Here is a 24,949-nt window from a genome sequence, read left to right as displayed (position 1 = left end):
AGAAGAGATTGTTGCTGCGATTACACCAACAAATAACAGCAAAACTCCAGGATGTGACAGATTGTATGCTGAACAAAGGGAGTTATTGTTAGGATCCCCAAGAAAGGAGTACTAAGTGATTGCAACACTGGTGTGGCATCACACTTTTGTCAATGCCCAGCAAGAGTCATTGTCCAATGGATTACAGATGCCTTCAAAGTGTGCAAGGGGAAAGAGCAACTGGCTTCAGGAGAAACAGAGCCTCTGTCAACCAGATCTTCATACTGCGTAGCATCACAAAGTGGCAGAGACAACTGTAGGTGAATTTCATGGACTTTGAAAAGGCTTTTCATAGCATCCACAGGGAGAGTCTCTGGCATATTCTCAGATCGTACGAGATCCCTTCTAAAGCTGTCCATCTTATCCAGAGTTTCTGTGCTAATTTCACCTGCACAGTAGGGTGTCACGGTCCAGATCGGGGTCCCTTTAAACTTAGCTTGTTTATGTTACCATCCAGACCATTGATTCCCTGTTTTCCCGTGTTCCTCGACTTTGGTGATTAGAGGCAATTAACACTCAGCTGAACCAGTAGTTTATAGTCTCCGGCTTTCAGCCGTTTGGTGTGAGAGCATTTGCAAAGTCACCAAGGTACGGCGTGCCGATGTCATCTGGCCGGAGGAAGCTTAGTCTCCGCCCGAAGCAAGTGCCGTTAATTCGCCTTTCCTCACCAGAGCAACCTTGTCAAGTTACCTCGCCAAAGCGAGCCTGCAAAGTTTCCTTACCGAGGTGGGTCCGTCAGTTAACCCGCCGGAGAGAATCAAGAGCCGCTGTTTACTGTTCCCGGGCCAAGTCGAGAGCTCGGCACTACCCGGAGGTTCCAAGCACCACGTCCTGGCTCCGGCAGCATCCAAGTACCTTGTCAACGTCCTGGCTGTGGCGGCATCCAAGTACCACGTCCACGTCCTGGCTCTGGTGGCATCCAAGTACCACGTCCAAGTCCTGGCTCCGGCGGCATCCAAGTACCACGTCCACGTCCTGGCTCCGGCAGCGTCCAAGTACCACGTCCACGTCCTGGCCCCGGCGGCGTCCAAGTACCACGTCCATGTCCTGGCCCCGGCGGCGTCCAAGTACCACGTCCACGTCCTGGCCCCAGCGGCGTCCAAGTACCACGTCCACGTCCTGGCTCTGGCAGTGTCCAAGTACCACATCCAAGTCCTGGCCCTGGTGGCGTTCAAGTACCACGTCCAAGTCCTGGCCCTAGCGGCATTCAAGTACCATGTCAAGTCCTGGCCCTGGCAGCTTGTGATTCCTGTCCTACCCCCTTGCCTGAATCCCTTCTCTGCCCCTCTCACCTCTAGCCCTCGTCTGCAGCCCTCGCCTGCACTTCCGTCTAGTTCCATCACCGGAGCTAGATAGGTACTGTCTGGTGTTCATTCGTGTTTGCCTTGTCTTGTCTTGTCCTCGCCTCCATGGGGTAAGTCAGACAGTCTTGCTGTTGCCCCGCGGAGGGTCATGAGTCCCGGCCCTATGTCCTGTACCCAAAGAGGGGTCCCAGCTCTCTGTTCTGTGTATGTGTCCACGGTTCCATATACCTGCTCTCCCGAGACCGAGGCTCTGTTTTCCATGTCCCCCCTCTCCCTAGCCCATGTCATGTCCATGCCTGGTTCTGGGGTCCGAGCCCGAGGCAAGACCCAGGTACTGGGTCCTTGCCCAGTCTCGGGCTCGGAGTCCATACCCTAGCCTCTTCATGTCTCCTCTAGTTCTGGGACCCGATTCCGAGTCCAAGCCCAGACCTTTGGTCCCAGCCTAGTGGTAGTCTTGAGTCCTTATCCTGTTCACTTTTCCTGCTTCTGTCCTGCTTTCCTGGTATCGTACAATAAACTAAACCTAAGTAACCTCACAAGATGTGTCTTGCATTTGGGTCCACCCTTGCTCCCAATGCCCTGCCATTGTGACATAGGGGACTGCAAATAAGCTTTGAAAGCAAGACAGGACTCAGGCAAGGCTGTGTGATGTTGGAGATGCTGATGCTGGAGATTGACTGGGTTATGAGGCAAACAATGAAAGATAAGCAGAGATGCTTTAGAAGACCTTCACTTTGTGGATAACCTTATCACACACACACCAGAAAGAGAAAACTCAGCACCTGTGTACCCTTGGTGGATAGGCCGGACACAGAGCCAGCCAGATAAAGACTGAGACCATGACCCTCAATGTAGAGGCTCCTCCTGCGGTCAAGGCATATGGCGTCGATTTCTCCAGCACCGGCAGATTCACCTACCTGGGCAGCGTCATTCGGCAGGACTGTGGGACCAAAAACAACATCCGGGACAGACTCATCAAAGCTAGGTCCGGATAAATATTTGTTACATTTTAACTCATTTATATAATCTGTAAATTATTTTGTCTTAAACCACACTAGCTGTGGTATCTCATCAGGAAACATGGATGCATTCTGTTCTGATGCAAAACTAAATTGTTAATGGATACCAGAATAGCCATGTCCCCATCACTGATCTCTGGGTAATGGGTCACAATTGATCATTTAGGATATTTAATTGTCCATTTAACTTACTCCTTGTTGTAAATTAGCTATCTTCCTAACCAGATTAATAATTTACCTCAGTTCATGCAGTTTCAGCTGAGTTCAACTGTTCTTAGTAGTAGTCATCAGTAGATCTTTTATTGATATTTTAAGAATTGCAGGTTGCTGAAGAGCCTAGCATTTATTACCTTTTAGGTTTCTATACCATTATAAGAGATCAAAGTATCTAAATTGCAAGAGAGATTGGAAATGTAATGTTTTAGACATTTGACTTTGTACAATTGATCATGGGGGAAAATTTTGAATTAAAGATTAAAGTTTTTTTACTGAAAAGACTGACATGTTTTATTTTGTCTTGTGACTTCTGAAGACAGTGAAAAAGTTTTTTTGTGATATCATTCTGGAGGAACGTTGTATCATTTTTTAATGTATGCATTTCTAAATGACAATAAACAAGGACTGAGTGTCCTCATAATCTGATCTAATAATCGAAATGAAGAGAGAAAGTGGGCCTTGAAACCTTCATTCTCTGACACTGTTGAAGGACAGTATCCTGGCATAATCAACTGAACTTTTGAAATGCTGCTCCAATTTGTTAAAAACTACTTTGTGTCAAAGTGTTTAAATTAAAATGAATGATTTTGTTCACAATTGATCTGGATCAGTTTCTAAAACACTAATTCAGTTAGTGTCACACATCAAAAGTGTAGATTAAATTCAGTGGAATGTATAATTAATTTCTCAGACCAGAAATAAGGGACATTTCTGTTTTTTTAAGAAATATTCTTATAGAAATCACAATTGTGAAACTCTGCAATTTCTAATCTTTTAGTGCAAGCATCAGTTTTGTTTAACCATGCCCCTTTAAGTTTTCTTTTTTAAAAATCAGGGTTTGCTTGCAATCATTTCTAATCTCTTCCTCCTTTATCCATAAGACATAGGTTCAGAATTAAGCTATTCAGCTCATTGAGTCTGCTCCACCATTCCACCATGGCTGATCTATTATCCCTCTCAACCCCAGACTTCTGTCTTCTCTCAGTAATCTTTGACACCCTGTTTAATCAAGAACCTTTCAACGTCCTTTTTAAGTATACTCAATGAGTTTGCATCCACTGCCATCCATGGCTAATTGTTGCAACATACATCAAAGTTGCTGGTGAACGCAGCAGGCCAGGCAGCATCTGTAGGAAGAGGTGCAGTCGACGTTTCAGTCCGAGACCCTTCATCAGGACTAACTGAAGGAAGAGTGAGTAAGGGATTTGAAAGTTGGAGGGGGAGGGGGAGATCCAAAATGATAGGAGAAGACAGGAGGGGGAGGGATAGAGCCAAGTGTTGCCTCACCTGGAAGGACTGTTTGGGGCCCTGAATGGTGGTAAGGGAGGAAGTATAAGGGCACGTGTAGCACTTGTTCTGCTTACACGGATAAGTGCCAGGAGGGAGATCAGTGGGGAGGGATGGGAGGGACGAATGGACAAGGGAGTTGCATAGGGAGCGATCCCTGCGGAATGCAGAGGGGGGGAGGGAAAGATGTGGTAGGGAGCGATCCCTGCGGAATGCAGAGAGAGAGGGGGGGAGGGAAAGACGCAACACTTCACCTGTGAGTCGACTGGGGTGATATACTGCGTCCGGTGCTCCCGATGTGGCCTTTTATATATTGGCGAGACCCGACGCAGACTGGGAAACCGCTTTGCTGAACATCTACGCTCTGTCTGCCAGAGAAAGCAGGATCTCCCAGTGGCCACACATTTTAATTCCACATCCCATTCCCATTCTGACATGTCTATCCACGGCTTCCTCTACTGTAAAGATGAAGCCACACTCAGGTTGGAGGAACAACACTTTATATTCCGTCTGAGTAGCCTCCAACCTGATGGCATGAACATCGACTTCTTTAACTTCCGCTAAGGCCCCACCTCCCCCTCGTACCCCATCTGTTACTTATTTTATGCACACATTCTTTCTCTCACTCTCCTTTTTCTCCCTCTGTCCCTCTGGATGTACCTCTTGCCCATCCTCTGGGTCCCCCCCCCTTGTCTTTCTTCCCGGACCTTCTGTCCCATGATCCTCTCGTATCCCCTTTTGCCTGTCACCTGTCCAGCTCTTGGCTCTATCCCTCCCCCTTCTGTCTTCTCCTATCATTTTGGATCTCCCCCTCTCCCTCCAACTTTGAAATCCCTTACTCACTCTTCCTTCAGTTAGTCCTGACGAAGGGTCTCGGCCTGAAACGTCGACTGCACCTCTTCCTACAGATGCTGCCTGGCCTGCTGCGTTCACCAGCAACTTTGATGTGTGTTGCTTGAATTTCCAGCATCTGCAGAATTCCTGTTGTTTATGGCTAATTGTTCTCTGTTTCAATTAATCAAACATTGATTGTTAATTAAGTGCTCAATACAGAATTCTATTAATCTTGCAATTTACTGTAGATGACAGTGTCTTTTTTCAAACACAAATCTGAAAAAAGTGCTTACATTTTAAAAGATAAAAGGCTTCAGAAAAGATCTGTAGAGTGAACAGATTTTAAGAAACAATTAGCACTTCCATGCTGTTCAAACAGTGTTTGTAAATGATTGCATCACCTAGGAAGTGCCTATTATCAAGATTCCTATTTCTTGCAGAAAGCCTTGAATAAGTTTCAGATGTGAATAGAAATTGAACATATCAGTAGTTAAAAAGTACATTTCTCTCACTTCCCAGGTGCTTTCGGGAACTGTGACAATGAATGGTGGAAAAGTTACTGGAGGCGATTATAAGATACAGGATATCTCTAGCAAGCACCATTTTCTTAACCAATAGTAAAGCTTTGAAGAATCAAAAGAACTTTGGAAAATCATAGTGAAGTCATTAATGCTCTCACATTCAGTTCCTGGAAATGTTTCAGCCCACCATTTTCTCTTCAGTGCTTTCATCCCAGCACCTCATAGTCACAATATAACAAATATTGCTGAGATTGAGATACTTAATAGAAATAATAAGTTGAATATTAAAGCCCCTTCAGATTGAGAAAAACTACTTAGTTCAGTAAACCATGAATAAAATTATTATGATTATTTTAGTATCGCTCTGAAAATATTGTACCTGAAGGCATAAACTGGGTGAGTATAAGAACAGCTCCACCAAAAAGAGTTGTGCTTGAAAGGGTGCACCTGCGTGGAAACTTCTGAAGGAAAAGCCAGGCTGCTGTGTAGGCAGGAACTTCAATGGCAGCACAGAAGAAGCAGTTCAAATAGTTATCACCATGAAGATTGGAAGTGCTCAAGGACAGGCCATGGTATCCAACTGCTGTAGTTATCCTGCAACAAAATGATAAAACTAATTGTAAAGGAACTTCAAGTAACTTCTGTCATCAGGCCATCATTATCATATTAGAGTCACAGAAACAGTCATAGTGTTACATACATGGAAAGAGGTGCATTGGCCCCACTTATCCATACCAGTCAAGGTACCCTCCTGAGCTAGTACCATCTGATCAAATCGGGCCCATACATTTCCTATCCATGGACCTGTCAAAATGTCTTTTAAACAATGTAATTGTGCACACCTCACCACTTCTTCTGGTAGCAGGTTTCAAAAACCCATCATCCTCTGTGTGAAAATCTTGTCCCTCAGATTCCCCTGAAATCTTTCCCCTCTCACCTTGTACATGTGCCCTTCAGATTTAGAATCCTTAGAAAAAGAATTTTTCCTATTACTTTATCTAAGCCTCCAGTAAGTTTATAAATGTTCATAAGACTACTGCTCAGCTTCCTATACTGATACAGCATGTCCAGGATCTCCTTATACTGAAGCTCTTCAGTCTTAGAAAAATCATTTTGAAACTTTTCTGCACCTTTTCTAGCTTAATCACTTTATTTCAATAGCATGATGAGAAAAACTTCACAGAATATTCCAAGTGCAGCCTTACAAATATCTTATATAACTGTAACATGGCATTCCAAATCTTGTACTCAATATCTCAGTAATGAAGGTAGGCACACTATAAACCTTCTCCGCCATCTTGTCAATGGTTTCAAAGCTCCATCCTAAATCTACCCATATTATTATTGTTATGGAGCTATGTATTTATACCCTTCAGTCTTTCTGATCTACAGCACTCCCCAAAGTCATGCTATTTGTTGATATGTGCTGCCTGGGTTTAACTTCCCAAAATGCTTCATTTTACACTTATCTTGGTTAAATTCCATCTTCTGTTCCTTTGCTCGCTGTCCCACTTGATACAGGTCCTATTGCAACATTGACAACCTTTTTCACTACACACCAAACAACCAAATTTAATGTTATCTGCAAACCTACTGGTCATACATTATAATCCAAATCATTAATAAATATAACAAACAACAGGGAAACTAGAAGCAATTCCTGTGCCATACCATCGGCCATAGGTCTCTAATCTGGAAAACATTCCTCTACTACAACCCTCTGCTTCCTGCTGCATAGCCATTTTGCATCCAATTGGCTATGTCACCCTGAATCCCATTTGATTCCACTTTCCAAACTACACTATCATGTGGGATCTTATTAAAAGCCATGCTACAGTCCATGTAGGGAACATCTACTGCTCTGCCCCTCAACGATCCTCTTAGTCATCTCTTCAAATAATCAATTTTGTGAGACAACATTAACCACACACAAGGTCATGATAACGAACCAGAACAAAGTATTTTGAAACATAGATAGATCCTGTATCCCATAATCCCCTCTAGTAGCTTTCCCACCATTCATGTTAGGCTCATTATCACAGTAGCCTGGCTTGTCTTTGCATTTCTTAAATAAAGACACAGATTAGTCATCCTCTGATCTTCTGAGGCTTTATCCATTTCAAACTGCAACAATTTCTTCCTTTGCTTCCCGCTATATCATAAGATATTACCTGATGTCGTATTCTGAGCTTCACTGGAAATTTATAGGAAGCCAAGATCCAAACAGAATGAAAAATCAAAACTGACAGGTAACTAGAAGCTCATTACTATGTTGTAGATTTAATGGAGATATCCCACAATAATCAGTTTATATATGGTGCATTGTGACCTGAAAGTATATTATAAACTTAAAAGCATACAAGTAGCTTACTAATTGTCTGGGTCTCTCAGTAGAACAGAGGGCTATGATTTGTAACATCATAACTTGATAAAGATAGCTTTCTTTAATGGAATTTAGAAATAGGAGTTTATCTCCTGAAGTACTTGATTGTCTTGAAGTAGATTGATATAATGATGGATAGTTAAGTGCATGCATATTCCCTAAATGGACTTGAAAAATTATGTACAATTGATTTCAACAAAAATAATTTTTAGAGTAATTACAGGGCTCTCAAAACCAAAAAGAAAAGAGAATATTTTAGGAACATAGAAACATAGAAAAACTACAGCACAATACAGGCTCTTCGGCCCACAATACTGTGCTGAACATGTACTTACTTTAGAAATTATCTAGGGTTAACCATCACCCTCCATTTTTCTAAGCTCCAAGTACCTATTCAGGAGCCTCTTAAAAAAGCCTATTGTATCTGCCTCCACCACAGCCCATTCCATGCACTCACCACTCTCTGCGTAAAAATGTTACCCGACATCTCCTTTGTACCTACTTCCAAGCACCTGAAAACTGTGACCTCTCATGTTAACCATTTCAGCCCTGGGAAAAAGCCTCTGGCTATCCACACAATCAATGCCTGTCATCATCTTATGTACCTCTATCAGGTCACCTCTCATCCTCCGTTGCTCCAAGGAGAAAAGGCCAAGTTCACTTAACTTATTCTCCTAAGGCATGGTCCCCAATCCAGACAACATCCTTGTACATCTCCTCTGCACCCTTTCAATAGTTTCCACATCCTTCCTGTTGTGAGGTGACCGGAACTGAGCACAGTACTCCAAGTCGGGTCTGACCAGGGTTCCATATATCTGTAACATTACCTCTCGGATCTTAAACTCAGTCCCACGGTTGATGAAGGCCAATGCACTGTATACCTTCTCAACCACATTGTCAACCTGCATAGCAGCTTTGAGTGTCCTATGAACATGGACCCCAATATCCCTTTGATCCTCCACACTGCCAAGAGTCTTACCATTAATACTATATTCTGCCATCATGTTTGACCTACCAAAATGAACCACCTCACACTTATCTGGGTTGAACTCCATCTGCCACTTCTCAGCCCCGTTTTGTATCCTATCGATGTCCCGCTGTAAACTCTGACAGCCCTCCACATTATCCACGACACCCCCAACCTTTGTGTTATAAGCAAATTTACTAACTGATCCCTCCATTTCCTTATTTAGGTCATTTATAAAAATCACAAAGAGAAGAGGTCCTAGAACAGCTCCCTAAGGCACACCACTGGTCACTAACCTCCATGCAGAATCTGACCCATCTACAATCACTCTTTGCCTTCTGTGGGCAAGCCAATTCTGGATCCACAAAGCAAGGTCCCCTTGTATCCCATGCCTTCTTACTTTCTCAATAAGCCTTGTATGGCGTATCTTCTCAAATACCTTGCTGAAATCCATATACATTATATCTACTGCTCTACCTTCATCAATGTGTTTAGTCACATCCTCAAAAATTTCAGTCGGGCTAGTAAGGCACGACCTACCTTTGATAAAGCCATGCTGAATATTCCTAATCATATTATGCCTCTCCAAATATTCATAAATCCTGCCTCCCAGGATCTTCCCCATCAACTTACGAACCACTGAATTACGACTCACTGGTGTATAATTTCCTGGGCTAACTCTACTCCCTTCCTTGAATAAGGGATCGACATCTGAAACCCTCCAATCCTCCGGAACCTCTCCCGTCCCCATTGATGATGCAAAGTTCATTGCCAGAGGCTCAGCAATCGCCTCCGTCACTTCCCACAGTAACCTGGGGTACATCTCTTCCGGTCCCGGTGACTTATCCAACTTGATGCTTTCCAAAAGCTGCAGCACATCCTCTTTCTTAAAGTAAATATGCTCAAGCTTTTCAGTCCACTACAAGTCAACCCTAAAATTGTCAAGTTCCTTTTCAGTAGTGAATACTGAACCAAAGTATTTCTGATGTACCTCGGCTATCTCCTCCAGTTCCATACACAATTTTCCACAGTCACACTTGATTGGTCCTATTCTCTCATGCTCTTGCTCATCACATACTTGTAGAATGCCTTGGGGTTTTCCTTAATCCTGTTCGGAAAGTCCTTCTCATGGCCCCTTCTGGCTCTCCTAAATTCATTCTTATGCTCCTTCCTGCTGGCCTTATAATTTTCTAGATCTCTGTCATTACCTAGTTCTTTGAATCTTCCGTAAGCTTTTCGTTCTTCTTGACTAGATTTTCAACAGCCTTTGCATACCATGGTTCCTGTACCCTAGCATCCTTTCCCTGTCTCATTGGAACGTACCTATGTAGAACGCCACGCGAATATCCCCTGAACATTTGCCACATTTCCACGTTTCTGCTGTACAAATCCCTGAGAACATCTGTTCCCAATTAATGCTTCCAAGTTCCTGCCTGATAGCTTCATATTTACCCTTACTCCAATTAAACACTTTCCTAACTTGTCTGTTCTTATCCCTCTCCAAATGCTTTGGTAAAGGAGATAGGACTGTGATCATTATCTCCAAAATGCTCTCCCACTGAGAGACCTGACATCTGACCAGGTTCATTTCCCAATACCAGATCAAGTACAATCTCTCCTCTTATAAGCTTATCTGCATATTGTTTCAGGAAAGCTCTTTGAACACATCTCGCAAACTCTGCCCCATCTAAACCCCTTGCTCTAGGGACATGCAAATCATCCTTGTGGAAATTAAATCTTCCACCATGACAACCCTGCTATTATTGCATCTTTCCAGAATCTGTCTCCCTATATGCTCTTCCATGTCCCTGTCACTATTGGGTGGTCTATAAAAAACACCCAGTAGAGTTATTGACCTCTTGCTTTTCCTAACTTCCACACACAGAGATTCAGTAGACAACCCCTCCATGACTTCCTCCTTTTCTGCAGCTGTGACACTATCTCTGATCAGCAGTGCCATGCCCCCACCTCTTTTGCCTCCCTCCCTGTCCTTTCTGAAACATCCAAAGCCTGGCGCTCTAAGTAACTATTCCTGCCCCTGAGCCATCCAAGTGTCTGTAATGGCCATAACATCATAGCTCCAAGAACTGATCCACGCTCTAAGCTCAGCCGCTTTGTTCATAAAACTCCTTGCATTAAAATAGACACGTCTCAAACCATCAGTCTGAGCGTATTCCTTCTCTCTCACCTGCCTATCCTCCCTCTCACACTGTCTGCAAGCTTTCTCAATTTGCGAGCCAACCGCCTCTTCCTCCACTTCTTCAGTTCAGTCCCCACACTCCAGTGATTCTAATTTAAATTCCTTAGCAAACCGCCCTGCCAGGATATTGGTCACCCTCAGATTTAAGTGCAACCTGTCCTTTTTGTACAGGTCCCTGTGATCCAGAAATCTGAATCCTTGCCCCCTGCTCCAATCCCTCAGCCACACATTTATCCTCCACCTCACTCTATTCCTATAATTACTGTTGCATGGCACAGACAATAATCCTGAGATTACTACCTTTGAGGTCCTGCTTCTCAACTTCCTTCCTAACTCCCTGTCATCTGTTTTCAGGACCTCCTCCCTTTCCCTATCTATGTTGTTGGTACCAATATGTCCCATGACCTCTGTCTGTTCACCTTATCACTTGAGGATATTGAGGACGCAATCAGAAATATCTCGGACCATGGCAACTGGGAGGCAAACTACCATCCGTGTTTCTTTCCTGTGTCCACAGAATTGTCTGTCTGCCCCCCTAACTATAGAATCCCCTATCACTGCTGCCATCCTCTTCCTTTCACAGGGCCAGTGTCTGTGCCAGAGGTGCGGCCACTGTTACTTCTCCCAGGTAGGTTGTCCCCCCAACAGTATTATTGATAAGGGGGACAGCCACAGGGATACTCTCTAGTATCTGACTCTTGCCCTTCTCTCTCCAGACTGTTACCCACTTCTCTGTCTCCCGAGGCCTCGTTGTGACTACTTGCCTATAGCTCCTCTCTATCACCCCCCTGCTTTCCCTGACCAGATAATGGTCATCGAGCTGCATCTCCAGTTCCGTAACCCTGTCCCTAAGGAGCTGCAACTCGATGCAGCTGGCACAGATGTGGCTGTCTGCGAGGCTGGGAGACTCCCGGACATTCCACATCTGACACCCAATACAGAATACCGGTCTCACAGACATACTTCCTATTCCTATTCTTCACAAGTAACTTACCTCGCCTGAACCCGTTATCGCTGAAGCCCCGTCAAGATAAAGCCTTCCTATTCTGTCTCCCACTCCTTCCTCTCCCGCTGTATAAAGCTGTCTTCATTTTATACTCTTCCCACCATTCTAACTCGCTGACGTCCACGCGCTTGCGCAGTCGTTCCTCGATCAAATGGCTGAAGAAAAATTTATCACCTTTTATACTCTTCCCATCAGTCTAACTTGCTAATGTCCCTGCTCCTGCGCAGTCGTTCCTCTATTTTCTCCATGATAAAAGCTTAGGACTATGAAGTACTAGAGGGATTTGAATGCCCTTGTGCGCAACACAATAATGGCTCCTATGCGTAATTAGAATACAATGTTAGCCGTTATCTTGAAGGGTAGTCAGTACAAAAGGAAGGTCCATTATCTCAGGTCAGACCTCAGTTGGAAAGGTGTGCTCATTTTTGGGCAGTAAGCACCTGGGACATGTTGAAGGCCTAGTGCAGATTTACCAGCACCTTTGCTTATGTGGAAAGTTTGTTTAAACCTACTCTCAATGTTCAAAGTTCAAAGTAATTTTTATTATCAAAGTGTATAGATACAACCCTGAGATTCATTTTCCTGTGGACACACTCCGCAAGTGTATAGAACAGTAACTACAACAGGATCAATGAAAAATCCACAACAGTGCAGAAGACAACAAACTGTGCAAACACAAATAAAATACTGAGAACATGAAATAACAAAACTAAGAATCCTTAAAGTAAGATAATTGGTTATGGGAACATCTCAATGAATGGGCAAATGAGTGTACTTATCCCCTTTGTTCAAGAGCCTGATGGTTGTGGGGTAGTAACTGTTCTTGAACCTAGTGGTATAAGTCTTGAGGCTCTTGTACCTTCCACCTGATGGCAGCAGCAAGAAAAGAACATGGCCTCAGTGATGTGGATCTCTGATGATGGCTACTGCTTTCCTAAGTCAGCATTTCATATAGATGCGCTCAATGGTAGGGAGGCCTTTGCCTGTGATGTACTGGACTAAAACTATTACACTTTGTAAGATATTCCATCCAAAGGAATTGGTGTTTCCACACCCGACCTATTTTGTGCCGTCTTGAGTTCAAAAGAGCTAATCAAGATTCTGGAAGCTTTAAGGAATGTGAGAGAATCAATGAGAACATGAAGAATAACACTGCAGGATCTTAAAATTAATGATTGTCAATTTATGAGTAAAATTAAGAAGTGCATTTTTCACACGCAGTCCAATGGAACTTCGGAATATTAGGATAACTTATACACATATAAGAATTATTGATGGTTATTAAATAGTTATTGTTCTGGAGGTAAACCAGGAATGCATAACTGTGCTGTACTATGCTTCCCAAGCTCCATTGATTTTGATGTAGGTGAATATTGGAGACAAAACAAACTGAACAGTCATATGGACATTTAGCTCAAGCAATGCTCTTTCACAGGATGTAAAGATAGTATGGAAATCAGGTATAGATGGATTATAAACAAGCTTGAGGTTAAACAGACCTAAACCAATTCCTATGACTAACATTTCAGACATAAGAAGAGTTTGTGAAAGGATTTTAAATTAAGAACAGAAGGGGACTGGAAGTCAAAGTAGAAATATAAGCCACAAATGAAAAAGGGTTAAAAAAGGCTTGGGATTGTATCATATGGAGTGTTATCAAATATCCCATCAGGCTTTGGGATGATACTCTGCTGGCTAGAAAGGGATGTTGAGAATCAAGGACAACAGTTGGATGATTGACACATGGTCAGTATTACTGTGAAAACATGGCGGACATAGCTTAACATCTCACTGTGAACTGTTCATAAAACAGAACAAGCATATGAGGATGTTTAGGAAAGAGACATTTTGTGAAAAGGACAGCCAGATCAATAGTAAAAGCAGAAACAGACTCTCTGATGATTAAGGAACCAATGATTGAGGTAATTGTGGAAAATCACCAGCAGGAATTTGAAGAAGTTAAAGAAATACATATTTGAGTGAATGAGGACTGGACTTGCGGTGTAAAATTGTCAATAAAGAACTAAGTAACAACTAAGTAAGGTATGAGAAAGAATGCATAAAAGAGTGCCTCATGAGATACTGGCTACAGCAACTCCAGAAATCAATGACTAATGAAGAAGACTCTTAAGTTAGTGATTCAGAGAAGAAGCTCATCCAGATTGATACCTAGACAAGTTCTTCAAGAGTGAGTAATATCAAGATACAGGTAATGGGTTCTGGAAGTTATGGAAATAAGCTAAAAGTTGTGTGACTAAGAGAGTTGTCAAAATAAAGTGTTAATGTCTTGTTCAAAACTACATAGTGAATCTTTGAGTTGTTTGTACTAACTGTGATTAAGGAGTATAGTTGTTGGGTAATATAATTTTCTGATGTGCTTTAACAGGGGCTGAATTTAATATGCAACATTTGGAGTCCCAAGGGCAGAAGTGGGGGAGAGGCTTTTTACCAGACTATTTTGTTCTCATCCCGAGCTGAACTGCTCATGTAAATTTTGCACTGGGCTGGATTAATCGTACCATGTCTATCCACTCAGTTGTCACATCATGGCCATTGACAGTTAATAATCTCACTATGTTGCAGCCACTAGCTTCATATGACAGTAAACAATGGATTGTGGTGGAAAGACCTCCGGAAAAACTTAAATTAGAAAGTTGCCCAAATGGTGACAAAACAAAACGAGTTAGAGGAGAAAGCCAAAAAGTAGGGTTTATGAATGGTGTAGAGAAGGTAAATAATGCTGCCCAGAGCATCAGACACATAGTGTCTTATTTAACATTATTAATTATGAGAATCAATGTTCACTAAATCACAACATGATAATTGCAATTCCAATTAAGTAAACAACAACTTGTGGCAAATTAATGATCAATATTTTTGGTGTGCCCTGCCATGATCAATATATGTGTCTCTCTGTGAGTTATGAAGAAATTCTAGGCAATCATTATAAAAGTGACAATATATGGCTAGGCACAATTCAAGTTCCATCTATTTGCTGGTAATACAACTATTGTTAGTAGAATATCAGATGGTGACGAGGTGGCATACAGGAGAGAGATAGATAAGCTGCCTGAATAGTGTTACAACATCAACATCAGGAAGCCCAAGACATTGATTGTGATCTTCAGGAAGGGGAAGATGAGGAAACACACACCAGTTCTCATCAAGGGATCAGCAGTGGAAAGTTCCTGAGTGTCAACATCTCTGAAGATCTGTTCTGGGCCCAACATATTGATGCATTTACAAAGAAGACAAAACTGTGGCTATACTTCATTAGGAGTTTGCCACCAAAGACTCTGGCTAATTTCTACAGAAAGACCGTGGACTTTGAATTGGTTGCATCATCATCAGGCATGGAGGGACTGCAGCACAGGAGCAGAAATAGTTGCGAAAGGTTGAAAACTCAGCCAGCTCAACTATGGTCACGACACTCCCTAGCATTGAGGACATCTTCAAAATCCGATGCCTCCTAAAGGAGGCTTCCATCAATAAGGAACACATCACTACGAGGCACACATTCTTCTCATTGCTGCCATCAGGGAGGTACAGGAGCATGAAGACATTCACTTATATTTTAAGAACAGCTTCTTCCCCTCCACCATCAGATTTCTGAATGTACAATGAATCCATGTGCATTACCACTAATAATTTTCTTTTGTTTTTCTTCCCATTTTGTACTATTTATTGAATTTAATTTATATATTTTATTGTAGTTTATAGTTTAATTATAATTACTCATTTCAATGTACAGCCAAACAGCAAATTTCACAACGATAGTGATATGAAACATGATTATGACCCTGATTCTGAAAGTAAAATTGACAAATTAACGAAGGTACATACTCAAGGTGATAAGCCAAAGAACCGGCGGCAATAGGAAGAAAAGCAATTTTATGCAATGTGTGGTTAGGATTTCCCTGAAAGGATGACTGATACATATTAAATAGGGTCCTTAAAATGGCACCAAATTAACACTACAATGATAAAAAATTGCAGAAATATGGTTAAAGAGGATGGCTGGGCCAGGAGGTGAGAGGTCCATGTCAGATCTTATGAAACAAGCAGTCTTTGTATCATGATTCCATGAAATACTCACCATATCAGAACATTAATGACAGTGATAGCTCGGATGTTATAAGTTTTAACAAGATGGAAAACTGTGTAAGACTGTGCTTGTCTGGTTCTCATATCTTCAAGCTGAAATAGCAAAAGAAAATAAACCTTTATTGTTAATGTAAAGTATTGCTAATATTAACTTTCACCATGGTGACATTTGCACTGTTGTGACTGTCAGTGAAAGCCACTTTACACACAAGCTGACAGAATTTGGAGTTACTCTGGAGAGAGGCTCCCTGACCCACCATTACATCTTTATATGCTGAAGATCAAAGGTAACAACAGGACAATTCTAAAGTTACAATGCATTCACAGTGCTTCCTTTGAGTTACATGTAATTTTCAAACAACTAGAATTTTGCACCAACACTCAAGACACCCTAAACTGAATGTTAATCAGCACTGTCTCTGAGCTACATTCATGCATCTGCCAACACCTCAGGTCAATGAAGTGTTTCCTGGTTTGCAATCAACCCCAATCTGCAGCTCCAGGAAGGCCATTGTGCTGAGACGAAGAAAATCTGCAGATGCTGGAAATGCCAGCAACACACACAAAATGGTGGAGCAACCGAGCAGGTCAGGCAGCATCTCTGGAAAAGAGTAAGCTTTTGATGATTCAGGGCAAGACCGAACCAGGAGATGGAGAGGACTGAAGTAAAGAGCTGTGAAGCTGAAAGGTGAAAGAGATAAAGGGCCATTGAAGAGGGAATCTGATAGGAGAGGTAGATAACCTGGGTAGAAAGGGAAGAGGGAGGAGCACCAGAGGGAGGTGACAGGCATGTAAGGAGATGATGTGACAGAGGAAAACAGGAATGGGAATGGTGAAATGGAGTCAATTACCAGAAGTTCAAGAAATCAATGCTCATGCCATTAGGTTGGAGTCTAGCCAGACAGAACAACTTCATCGCGGCAGTAGATGTCGGAATGGAAATGGGAAGTATATAACCATATAACAATTACAGCACGGAAACAGGCTATCTCGGCCCTTCTAGTCCGTGCCGAACTCTTACTCTCACATAGTCCCACCGACCTGCACTCAGCCCATAACCCTCCATTCCTTTCCTGTCCATATATCTATCCAATATAACTTTAAATGTCAACATCGAAGCTGCCTCAACTGCTTCTGCTGGAAGCTCGTTCCACACAGCTACCACTCTCTGATTAAAGAAGTTCCCCCTCATGTTTCCCCTAAACTTTTGCCATTTAACTCTCAACTCATGTCCTCTTGTTTGAATCTCCCCCACTCTCAATGGAAAAAGCCTATCCACATCAACTCTATCAATCCCCCTCATAATTTTAAACGCCTCTATCAAGTCCCCTCTCAACCTTCTATGCTCCAAACAATAAAGACCCAACTTGTTCAACCTTTCTCTGTAACTTAGATGAAACCCAGGTAACATTCTAGTAAATCTTCTCTGTACTCTCTCAATTTTGTTGACATCTTTCCTATAATTCGGTGACCAGAACTGTACACAATACTCCAAATTTGGCCTTACCAATGCCTTGTACAATAAAGTAAAATTGAAGTGGGTTGCTGCCGGGAGATCCCACTTTTTCTGGTGGATGGAGCATAGGTGCTCAGTCATTATTCTGAGCTACATTTTAAATTCAATCCAAAATCAACATTCAGATCTGAAGAATGGCTGCTGTTCAAATTATTATTTGCTATATTCCATAACTCCAGAGAGCACCCTAACATGCACAATGGAAATTTTCCTGTGAGAACTATTACATTAACAGCTTCGTTCATTCACTTGTTTTTTTTTCTATTCTGTTCATCTTGAACGGACTGGAATTAAGAGTAGCTAGTCTCATTATGAAAATAATGAGCTGGAATGTGATCCTTTGATCTGCTGTAAGTCTCAGCACTTCTCTCTTTATTCCTGGGATATATGATTACAACCCCACTTCAATCAACTATCATTCTTGCTTATGTAACACTCTGGTTTTGTTGGCTGTGTAAGTCTAGGGAGACACCCTCTGGCCCTGCCAATCGTGGGAGGTTGAAGTGCAAGCCTCCCAAAATCCCCTTGTTTGTGTGGATGCTACGTGATTTGTTAGCCTGTTACAAATAAGTACCATGAAATAACAGACAGCACAGGGCTTACAATTAAATGATTTAGCTTTATAATTCTTAACTTGACTAAAGGGTTAGTAAAGAAAAAGCAAAAAAATGAAAAGGGCCCATTTTAAATGAAACAGTCTAATGTGCACAAGTTAGAGCTCACATTTTTCCCTTCGCCGATCCTCATTCGATCTCCACTGGCTTCATCGAACCACGCCCCTACTATGGGTCGACTCCTTTGACCTCTTCTCTCCAGCATCTTCTCTCTTCTCCCCTCTCAAAAGCCCCAAGCCCAACCTTAGTGTCCCTCACCAGAGAAATTTCCACTGAAGCCGTTTATCCCAATTGGAAGGCACACATTTTTTCCTATCTCTTATCTTCAATAGTAACCCAAACAAGCAGCTTACACGGAGAACAAACTGTGCAAATGCAGGCATCTAGAAGAAGACGGCACCGGTAAACAATGCTACCAAAGGTGACATCCTGAAGACAGGTCACAGAGCAATTTCTTTCATTTATTTAGTTTGTTTATTAATTGAGATATAGCTCAGCACAGGTCCTTCCACCCCTTTGAGCCACACTGCCTAGCAACCTCTAATTCAATTCTAGCTAATCACAGGACAATTTACAATGACCAATTAACCTATCAACCAGTACATCTTTGGAGTGTAGGAGGAAACCGGAGCACCCATGCGGTCACGGGGAGAATGTACAAACTCCTAACGGGCAGAGGCAGGGATTAAACCCAAGTTACCGGTACTGTAATGCGTTGTGCTGCCTACCACACTAGTGTGCCGTCCCACTTTCACTCTGTTTACATCTTGTGTTTATTTCAGATATGGTTCCAGTACCATTAGGCCCTTCATCTACTTTCTGGCGGTGTGGTTTCGGGCCGACCGGGCGATCAGAGGGTTTGTTGTTTCCGAGAGTCTTCCACGAAGCTGTGACCATGCAGGCCAGGGAGCCAGGAGACGGCGTGCGAGCCCAGGATCGACTCCATCACTTGCTGACCTCACCGATTAAAGCGCCGAGCGGAATGAAGTGATTGAGGTGATTGTGAATGCGAGCGAGCATTCAGCGCAGTCTACCAGCCTCTCGCTGCTGCCAGAGAGGGTGTCTGGGTATGGTGGTCTCTTGTTCACTCTCACTGGCTGCTCCCAAGAGAGTATCCTTGCATTCCAGTGATCCCTCCCTCCCTCGATGCTGTCGGTGGGGAGGGCTGGAGTAATCACCACAGAATGTAGATTGTTTCTAGGATGTGTTCTAGTTTCTAGTTCCATTTCTGGTCACTCTTTTTTTGTTGCTCTTTTTGGGCAGCCTGCAGACAATGAACACTGAGTGGAACAGTAGTGAAATATGTCTTTTCATTTTGTGGTTTATATTCCATGTTTTTGGCTGGTATTTTTCTGTTGCCGTTTGCACAATTTTTTTTGCACAGTGGGGTTTTGACGTTTCATGCTTTTCTTTGACCGGGTTGGTTTCATGGTTGTTATTTGTTTTGTGACTCTGGAGATGATGAATTTCAGGTTCGCATACTGCATACATACTTTGATAATAAATGTACTGAATCCATAAACAAAGAGCAATAAACAATTAGAACATGAGCTAATGTGATAAAGAGTCCTGAGAGTGAGATTATTGGTTGTAGGAACATTTTAATGATGGGGCCAAGGGGAGTGTAGTTATTCTCTTTTATTCAAAGCTTGATGGTTTTGGAGTAGTAACTGTTGTTGAATCTGGTGGTGTGAGTACTGATGCTCCTGTACCTCCTACCTGATGACAGCATGATCTGAGTGGTGGGGATCTCTGATCACGGATGCTGTTTGCTTCATGTAGATGTGCTCAATGGTAGGGAGGGCTTTACCCGTGATTTACTGGGCTGAATTCACCTCCTTTTGTAGGATTTTCCATTCAAAGGCATTGGTGTTTCCGTACCAGGCCATGGTGCAGCCAGTCAGCATACTCTCCACTACACAACTATAGGAGGTTGTCAAAGTTTTAGATGTCACACTGAGCCTCTGCAGACTCTTAAGGGAGTACAGTCACTGCTGTTCTTTCTCTGCAATTACACTTCAACGCTCAGCTCAGGACCGGTCCTCTGAAATGATACAGTGGAATTTAAAGTTGCTAACTGCCTCCACCTCTGATCTTCTGCCTCTGATGGGGGGGGGGGGGGGTCATAGATCTCTGGTTTCCTTCTCCTAAAGTCTATGATAAGTTCCTTGGTCTTGCCTACACTGCATGAGGGGCTGTTGTTATGACACCACTCGGCCAGTTTTTAATCTCCCTCCTGTATGCTGATTCATCATCACTTTTGACTTGGCCCACAGCAGTGGTGTCATCAGCAAACTTGAATCTAGCATTGGAGTTGTGCTTAGCCACACAGTCATAGTAAAGTGAGTAGGGGAGGGGGGTGAAGCACACAGCCCCGTGGTACACCCGTGCTGGTGGATATCGTGGAGGAGATGTTGTTGCCAATCTGAACTGACTGGGGTCTATAAGTAAGGAAATCCAAGATCCAATTGCACAAGAAGGTGTTGAGACAAAGGCCTTGGAGCTTATTGATTAGTTCTGAGAGGATGATGCTATTGAATGCTGAGCTGTAGTCGATAAAGAGCATGCTGATGTATGCACCTTTGCTGTCCAACTGTTCCAGGATTGAGTGAAGAGCCAGTGAGGTGGCATCTGCTATGGACCTGTTGCTCCAGTAGTCAAATTGGAGTGAATCCACGTTGCCTCTCAGAAGGATCTGATATGTTTTATCACCAGACTCTCCAGACACTTCTTCACTGTAAATGTATTTACAACTGAGTGATAGTCTCTGAGGCAGGTCACCATGCTCTTCTTGGGCACTGGCATAATTGAAGCCTGCTTGAAGCAGGTGGGTAGCGCACACTGCTGAACCAAGAGATTAACGATCTTTGAGAACACATCAGTTAGTTGGGCAGCACAGGTCTTTAGAACACATCCAGGTACCCTATCTAATCCAGAGGCTTACCTTGGATTCTCCTTCCTAAAGGCAGCGTGCACATCAGCTTAGATATCGAGATCATAGGATCATTGGATCATTGGAAGATGTGAGGGTTCACAATTGTTTCACTGTGTTCTGACGGTCAAAGCTAGCATAGAAGGCATTGAGCTGATTCGGAAGCAAAGCCCAACTGTCTCCCATGTCTTAAACAGGAATGTCTTCTTGTTTAAGTAAAAACATAAGAAAACTGATATTTTAAGTAAATTTAATATGACTGTAACTGTTAAAACAGCTCAGTAAAATTAATTTGAGGTTTATTCCCTGATTATCAAAGGCATGAGTATGTTAACACAAGGCCATCAGTTACTCTGGGGCTGTGCTGACAGGATGATAATTTGAAGACTGTTTCATGGATAATTGCAGCAGCCAGACCTCAAAGTGAATTCCTGTTGTGCTGTCACAAACGATAAGCTTGGTCACACCCGAACCACAGAGATGGAGCCTGGATGGCATACATGCGGGCTCTCACTGACATAAGCCATGAAGTTTGTTGTTTCAAGGCGGCAGTGAAATGCAGGTCTAACAAGTTACAATAAAAAGCAAAGTGCAAAAAAGGAATAGCGAGGTGGTATTCATGGATTCACAGACTGTTCAGAAATCTGGTGGTGGTGGAGGAGAAGAAACTCTTCCTGAAACATTGAGAATGGATTTTCAGTTTCCTGTACCTTCCTCTCTGTTAGTAATAATGGGAAGGTCCTTAATGATGGCTGCTGCCTTCTTGACGCATTACCTTTGGAAACTTAACTTTATGGTGGGGAGCCTTGTACCCGTGGTGGAGCTAGTTGAGCCTACGTCTGATACGTCTTATGATCCTGTGCAATGGTGCCTCCATCGCAAAGTAGGCAACCAGTCAGAATGTTCTCCATGGTACCTCTGTAGAACTTACTAGAGTCCTTGGTGCCATGCCAAGTATCCTTGCACTCTTTGACGTGTGCCTGTGAGCATGAGCTGTTTTCACCAATCCATGTGGACTATGGTCTCCCAATGAGGAAGTCAAGGATTCAGTGGCAGAGGGTGGAACAGAGGCTCAGAGTTTGAAGCTTGTTAATTAGTACTGAGAGGATGCTGGTGTTGAATGCTGAGCAGTAATCGATAAACAGCAGCACAGGCCCAATCCAACCCAAAAATGACTGCCTACTCATTGTTACAGTGCCATGTCAAAATTTGTGACATTGTCTCTGTCATCAAAGAACAATCTTATTCTCACAGTATCATGTAAATCAGTGGGACTGTATTCTAATTACCAGCAAATAACCAAAGAGTGGGAATAAATGGATCATCCTCAGACTGACAAACAAGTAGGGTACTGCAAGGATCAATGCTTGGGCCCCTCTTTTCATAATGTACATATATTAGAGAGTTGGCTGATGAGATCAATGTCATATTTCAGAGTTTGCTGATGATATTACACCGTAGATGACTACAACACAGTACAGGCCCTTTGGTCCACAATGTTGTGCACACTGTTTAACATACTCTGAGATCAATCTAACCTTCCCTCCTACATAGCATACAAATGTAGTCTAATCAAGGTTTTATAGAGCTGCAAAGTTACCTTGTGGTTCTTGAACTCAGTACCCCAACTAATGAAGGTGAACAAATCCTGCCACTTCTAAACTGCCCTATCAACTTGAAGCATTAAACTAGCTACACTGTGACTTTGAGGGAGAATAAAAAGAATCTTCAGGGATAACTACGGAAACTGTATGAGTGGCAAGATTATTGTAAATAGACTGTCATGTAGAAAAATATTAAGTCATTCCCTTTGGAGCACAGCATAAGAAAGTGAAGCAGTATTTACTACATAAAGAAAGACTCTAATATTCAGAGGGAGCCGGATGTGATTGTGCATAAATTGCTCAGGAGCAACATGCAGGTGTAGCAGATAATTAGTGGCAAGTAATATGTTCACCTGATTTAAAAGAAGATTTGAATCATGAAGGATTTGAGACATGAAAATTTTAATCTGAATGTTGAAGATCTAGGTGAAATGTACCTCGGATACTGTGTGAAACTGTGGCTTCCTTACTTTTGAAAACTTGTACTTGCCATTGAGATAGTGCCGTGAAGAATTATTGTTTACAGGGATGGCATATGAGAAGAGATTAAGTAGACTTGGTCAGTCTTCTCTAGAATTTAGAACAATGGGAGATCCAATTAAAATGTTAAAAATGGCTTGATAGACTTGAAACATTGAGGCTGTTTCATTGGCTGAGGACCTGGGGAGTGGGAGGCACAATCTGAGAATTATGGGTAAGTTGTTTTGTACTGAGATAATGAGAAATTACTTCACACAGAAAGTGTTGAACCTTTGGAACTCTCAACACCAGGGGTTTATGGAGGCTCCATCATCTCCATTCAAAGGAGATCAATATGTTTATGGACAATTAAGGAGTCAAGTGAGAAAATGATGCTGAGATAGCAAGCAAGCTATGGTCTTGATGTATGGCCAGATTTCCTATTCCTTATGTTCTGGAAATCCACAAGCATCAACTGAGGCAGCCCCAGATGCATTGGCTCCCATCTGCCAAGATTCTTGGGACTCTAAACCAGTTCCTCCAGATTAGGGATGACAATTTAAAAAGCAGGAAGGGTATAACAGTGAAATATTGAACAGACTACTTAACCTTGGTGTTGGGGAAAATGCTAGAATCTATTGTGAAAGAAGTAATAAAATATTTAAAATGTTAGTGGGATTGGGCAAAGTGAACATCGATTTTTGAAAGGGAAATCACTTAACACATTTACTGCAGTTTTTTGAGGATGTAACTGGTGGAACAGATAAAGGCAAAGCAGAGACTGTGCTCTATTCAGTCTTTCACAAAGCTTTCAATAAGATCTCATAAGAAGCAAGTGTACATTTTAACAAATGAACTGGGTAACATGGCCTGGCCTTAATTGAGAAGTGATTGCCAGATAGAAACAGACCAGAGGAATAAAGAGATCTTTTGTCAGGGTGGTAAGTGATGACTGGTGCGTTGAAGCAGAATTCAATGCTTGGGTTCTTATTTATATATCCATAATGTGGTTAAGAGAGCTAAATGGAAATATCCAAGTGTCCCTGAGAGTGGCAGCAGATATAGATAAACTTGTTAAAAAGGCACATGGTATAGTTGCCTACATTACTAAGGAGTGAGTAAGCAAACTTAATCAATACAAAATAGTATTGTCAAACATATCTGAACTTTTCTCTGTGCTTTGCTCATAATATTGTTGTTGCTAAAACTTATGGGGAAGTATTCATTGAGGTTCTCATGGTCTAATCAATACACGGAGAATCCTCCTGGAAAATGCATGTGTGGTTTGTTGCTGGGTGAAAGTGGAGCTGAAATTACCTACACACAGCAGCAGAATTCACATCTGACTTACATCAATGGAATCTTGCTACTGCAAAAGGAGATGGGATAAGGAAGAAATATATATATATATTTTTAAATGAACTGGTCTCTATTATTGAACTAACCGATCACACAGTAAGCAGAAACATGGCGGCTGATACCTCAGGTTCATCGAGAAGCACCTCTGGGAGAGTGACACCATTTTTCTTTGCAATATATTGGAATATTTCTTCTGCCTCCTTTACCCTTCCTTTTACCAACAACCAGCGTGGAGATTCAGGAATAAGCCTGAAAGTAGAAGTGTTATTTTAGGATACTGACTTCACAAATAATTTCACAAGTTGAAATACTTTCAAATCACATGACATAACGTAATTTAATTACCTAGAAACATAGAACATTACAACACAGTAAAGGCCCCTCAGCCCACAGTGCCAACATTTCAACCTCATCTAAGATCATAGAACATAGAACTCTACAGCACATTACTGGCCCTTCAGACAACAATGTTGTGCTGACCATGTAACCTACTCTAGAAATTGCCGAGAATTTCCCTACCGCATAGCACTCTATTTTTCACATACCCTACCGCATAGCACCTTGCCTGGGTTGACGAGTCCACCA

General features: G+C 42.4%; 1 protein-coding gene across 1 annotated transcript in view; it reads right to left on the bottom strand.

Moving 5' to 3' along the window:
* The window catches only part of LOC140200863 (organic cation/carnitine transporter 2-like), a 97,647-nt gene that overhangs the window by 20,456 nt on the left and 52,242 nt on the right, over positions 1-24,949 (bottom strand). The window contains exons 5-7 of the mRNA XM_072264496.1: positions 24,487-24,613; positions 15,873-15,973; positions 5,600-5,814 (exon numbers count right to left, since the gene is read on the bottom strand). Of these exons, the coding sequence (XP_072120597.1) occupies positions 5,600-5,814; positions 15,873-15,973; positions 24,487-24,613 (443 nt within the window). The remainder of the gene's footprint in view (positions 1-5,599; positions 5,815-15,872; positions 15,974-24,486; positions 24,614-24,949) is intronic.

This window comes from Mobula birostris, chromosome 7 (assembly GCF_030028105.1).
Source record: "Mobula birostris isolate sMobBir1 chromosome 7, sMobBir1.hap1, whole genome shotgun sequence".
Taxonomy (NCBI): domain Eukaryota; kingdom Metazoa; phylum Chordata; class Chondrichthyes; order Myliobatiformes; family Myliobatidae; genus Mobula; species Mobula birostris.
The sequence above is the reverse complement of the archived record's forward strand: the minus strand, read 5'-3'. Positions and strand labels throughout refer to the sequence as shown.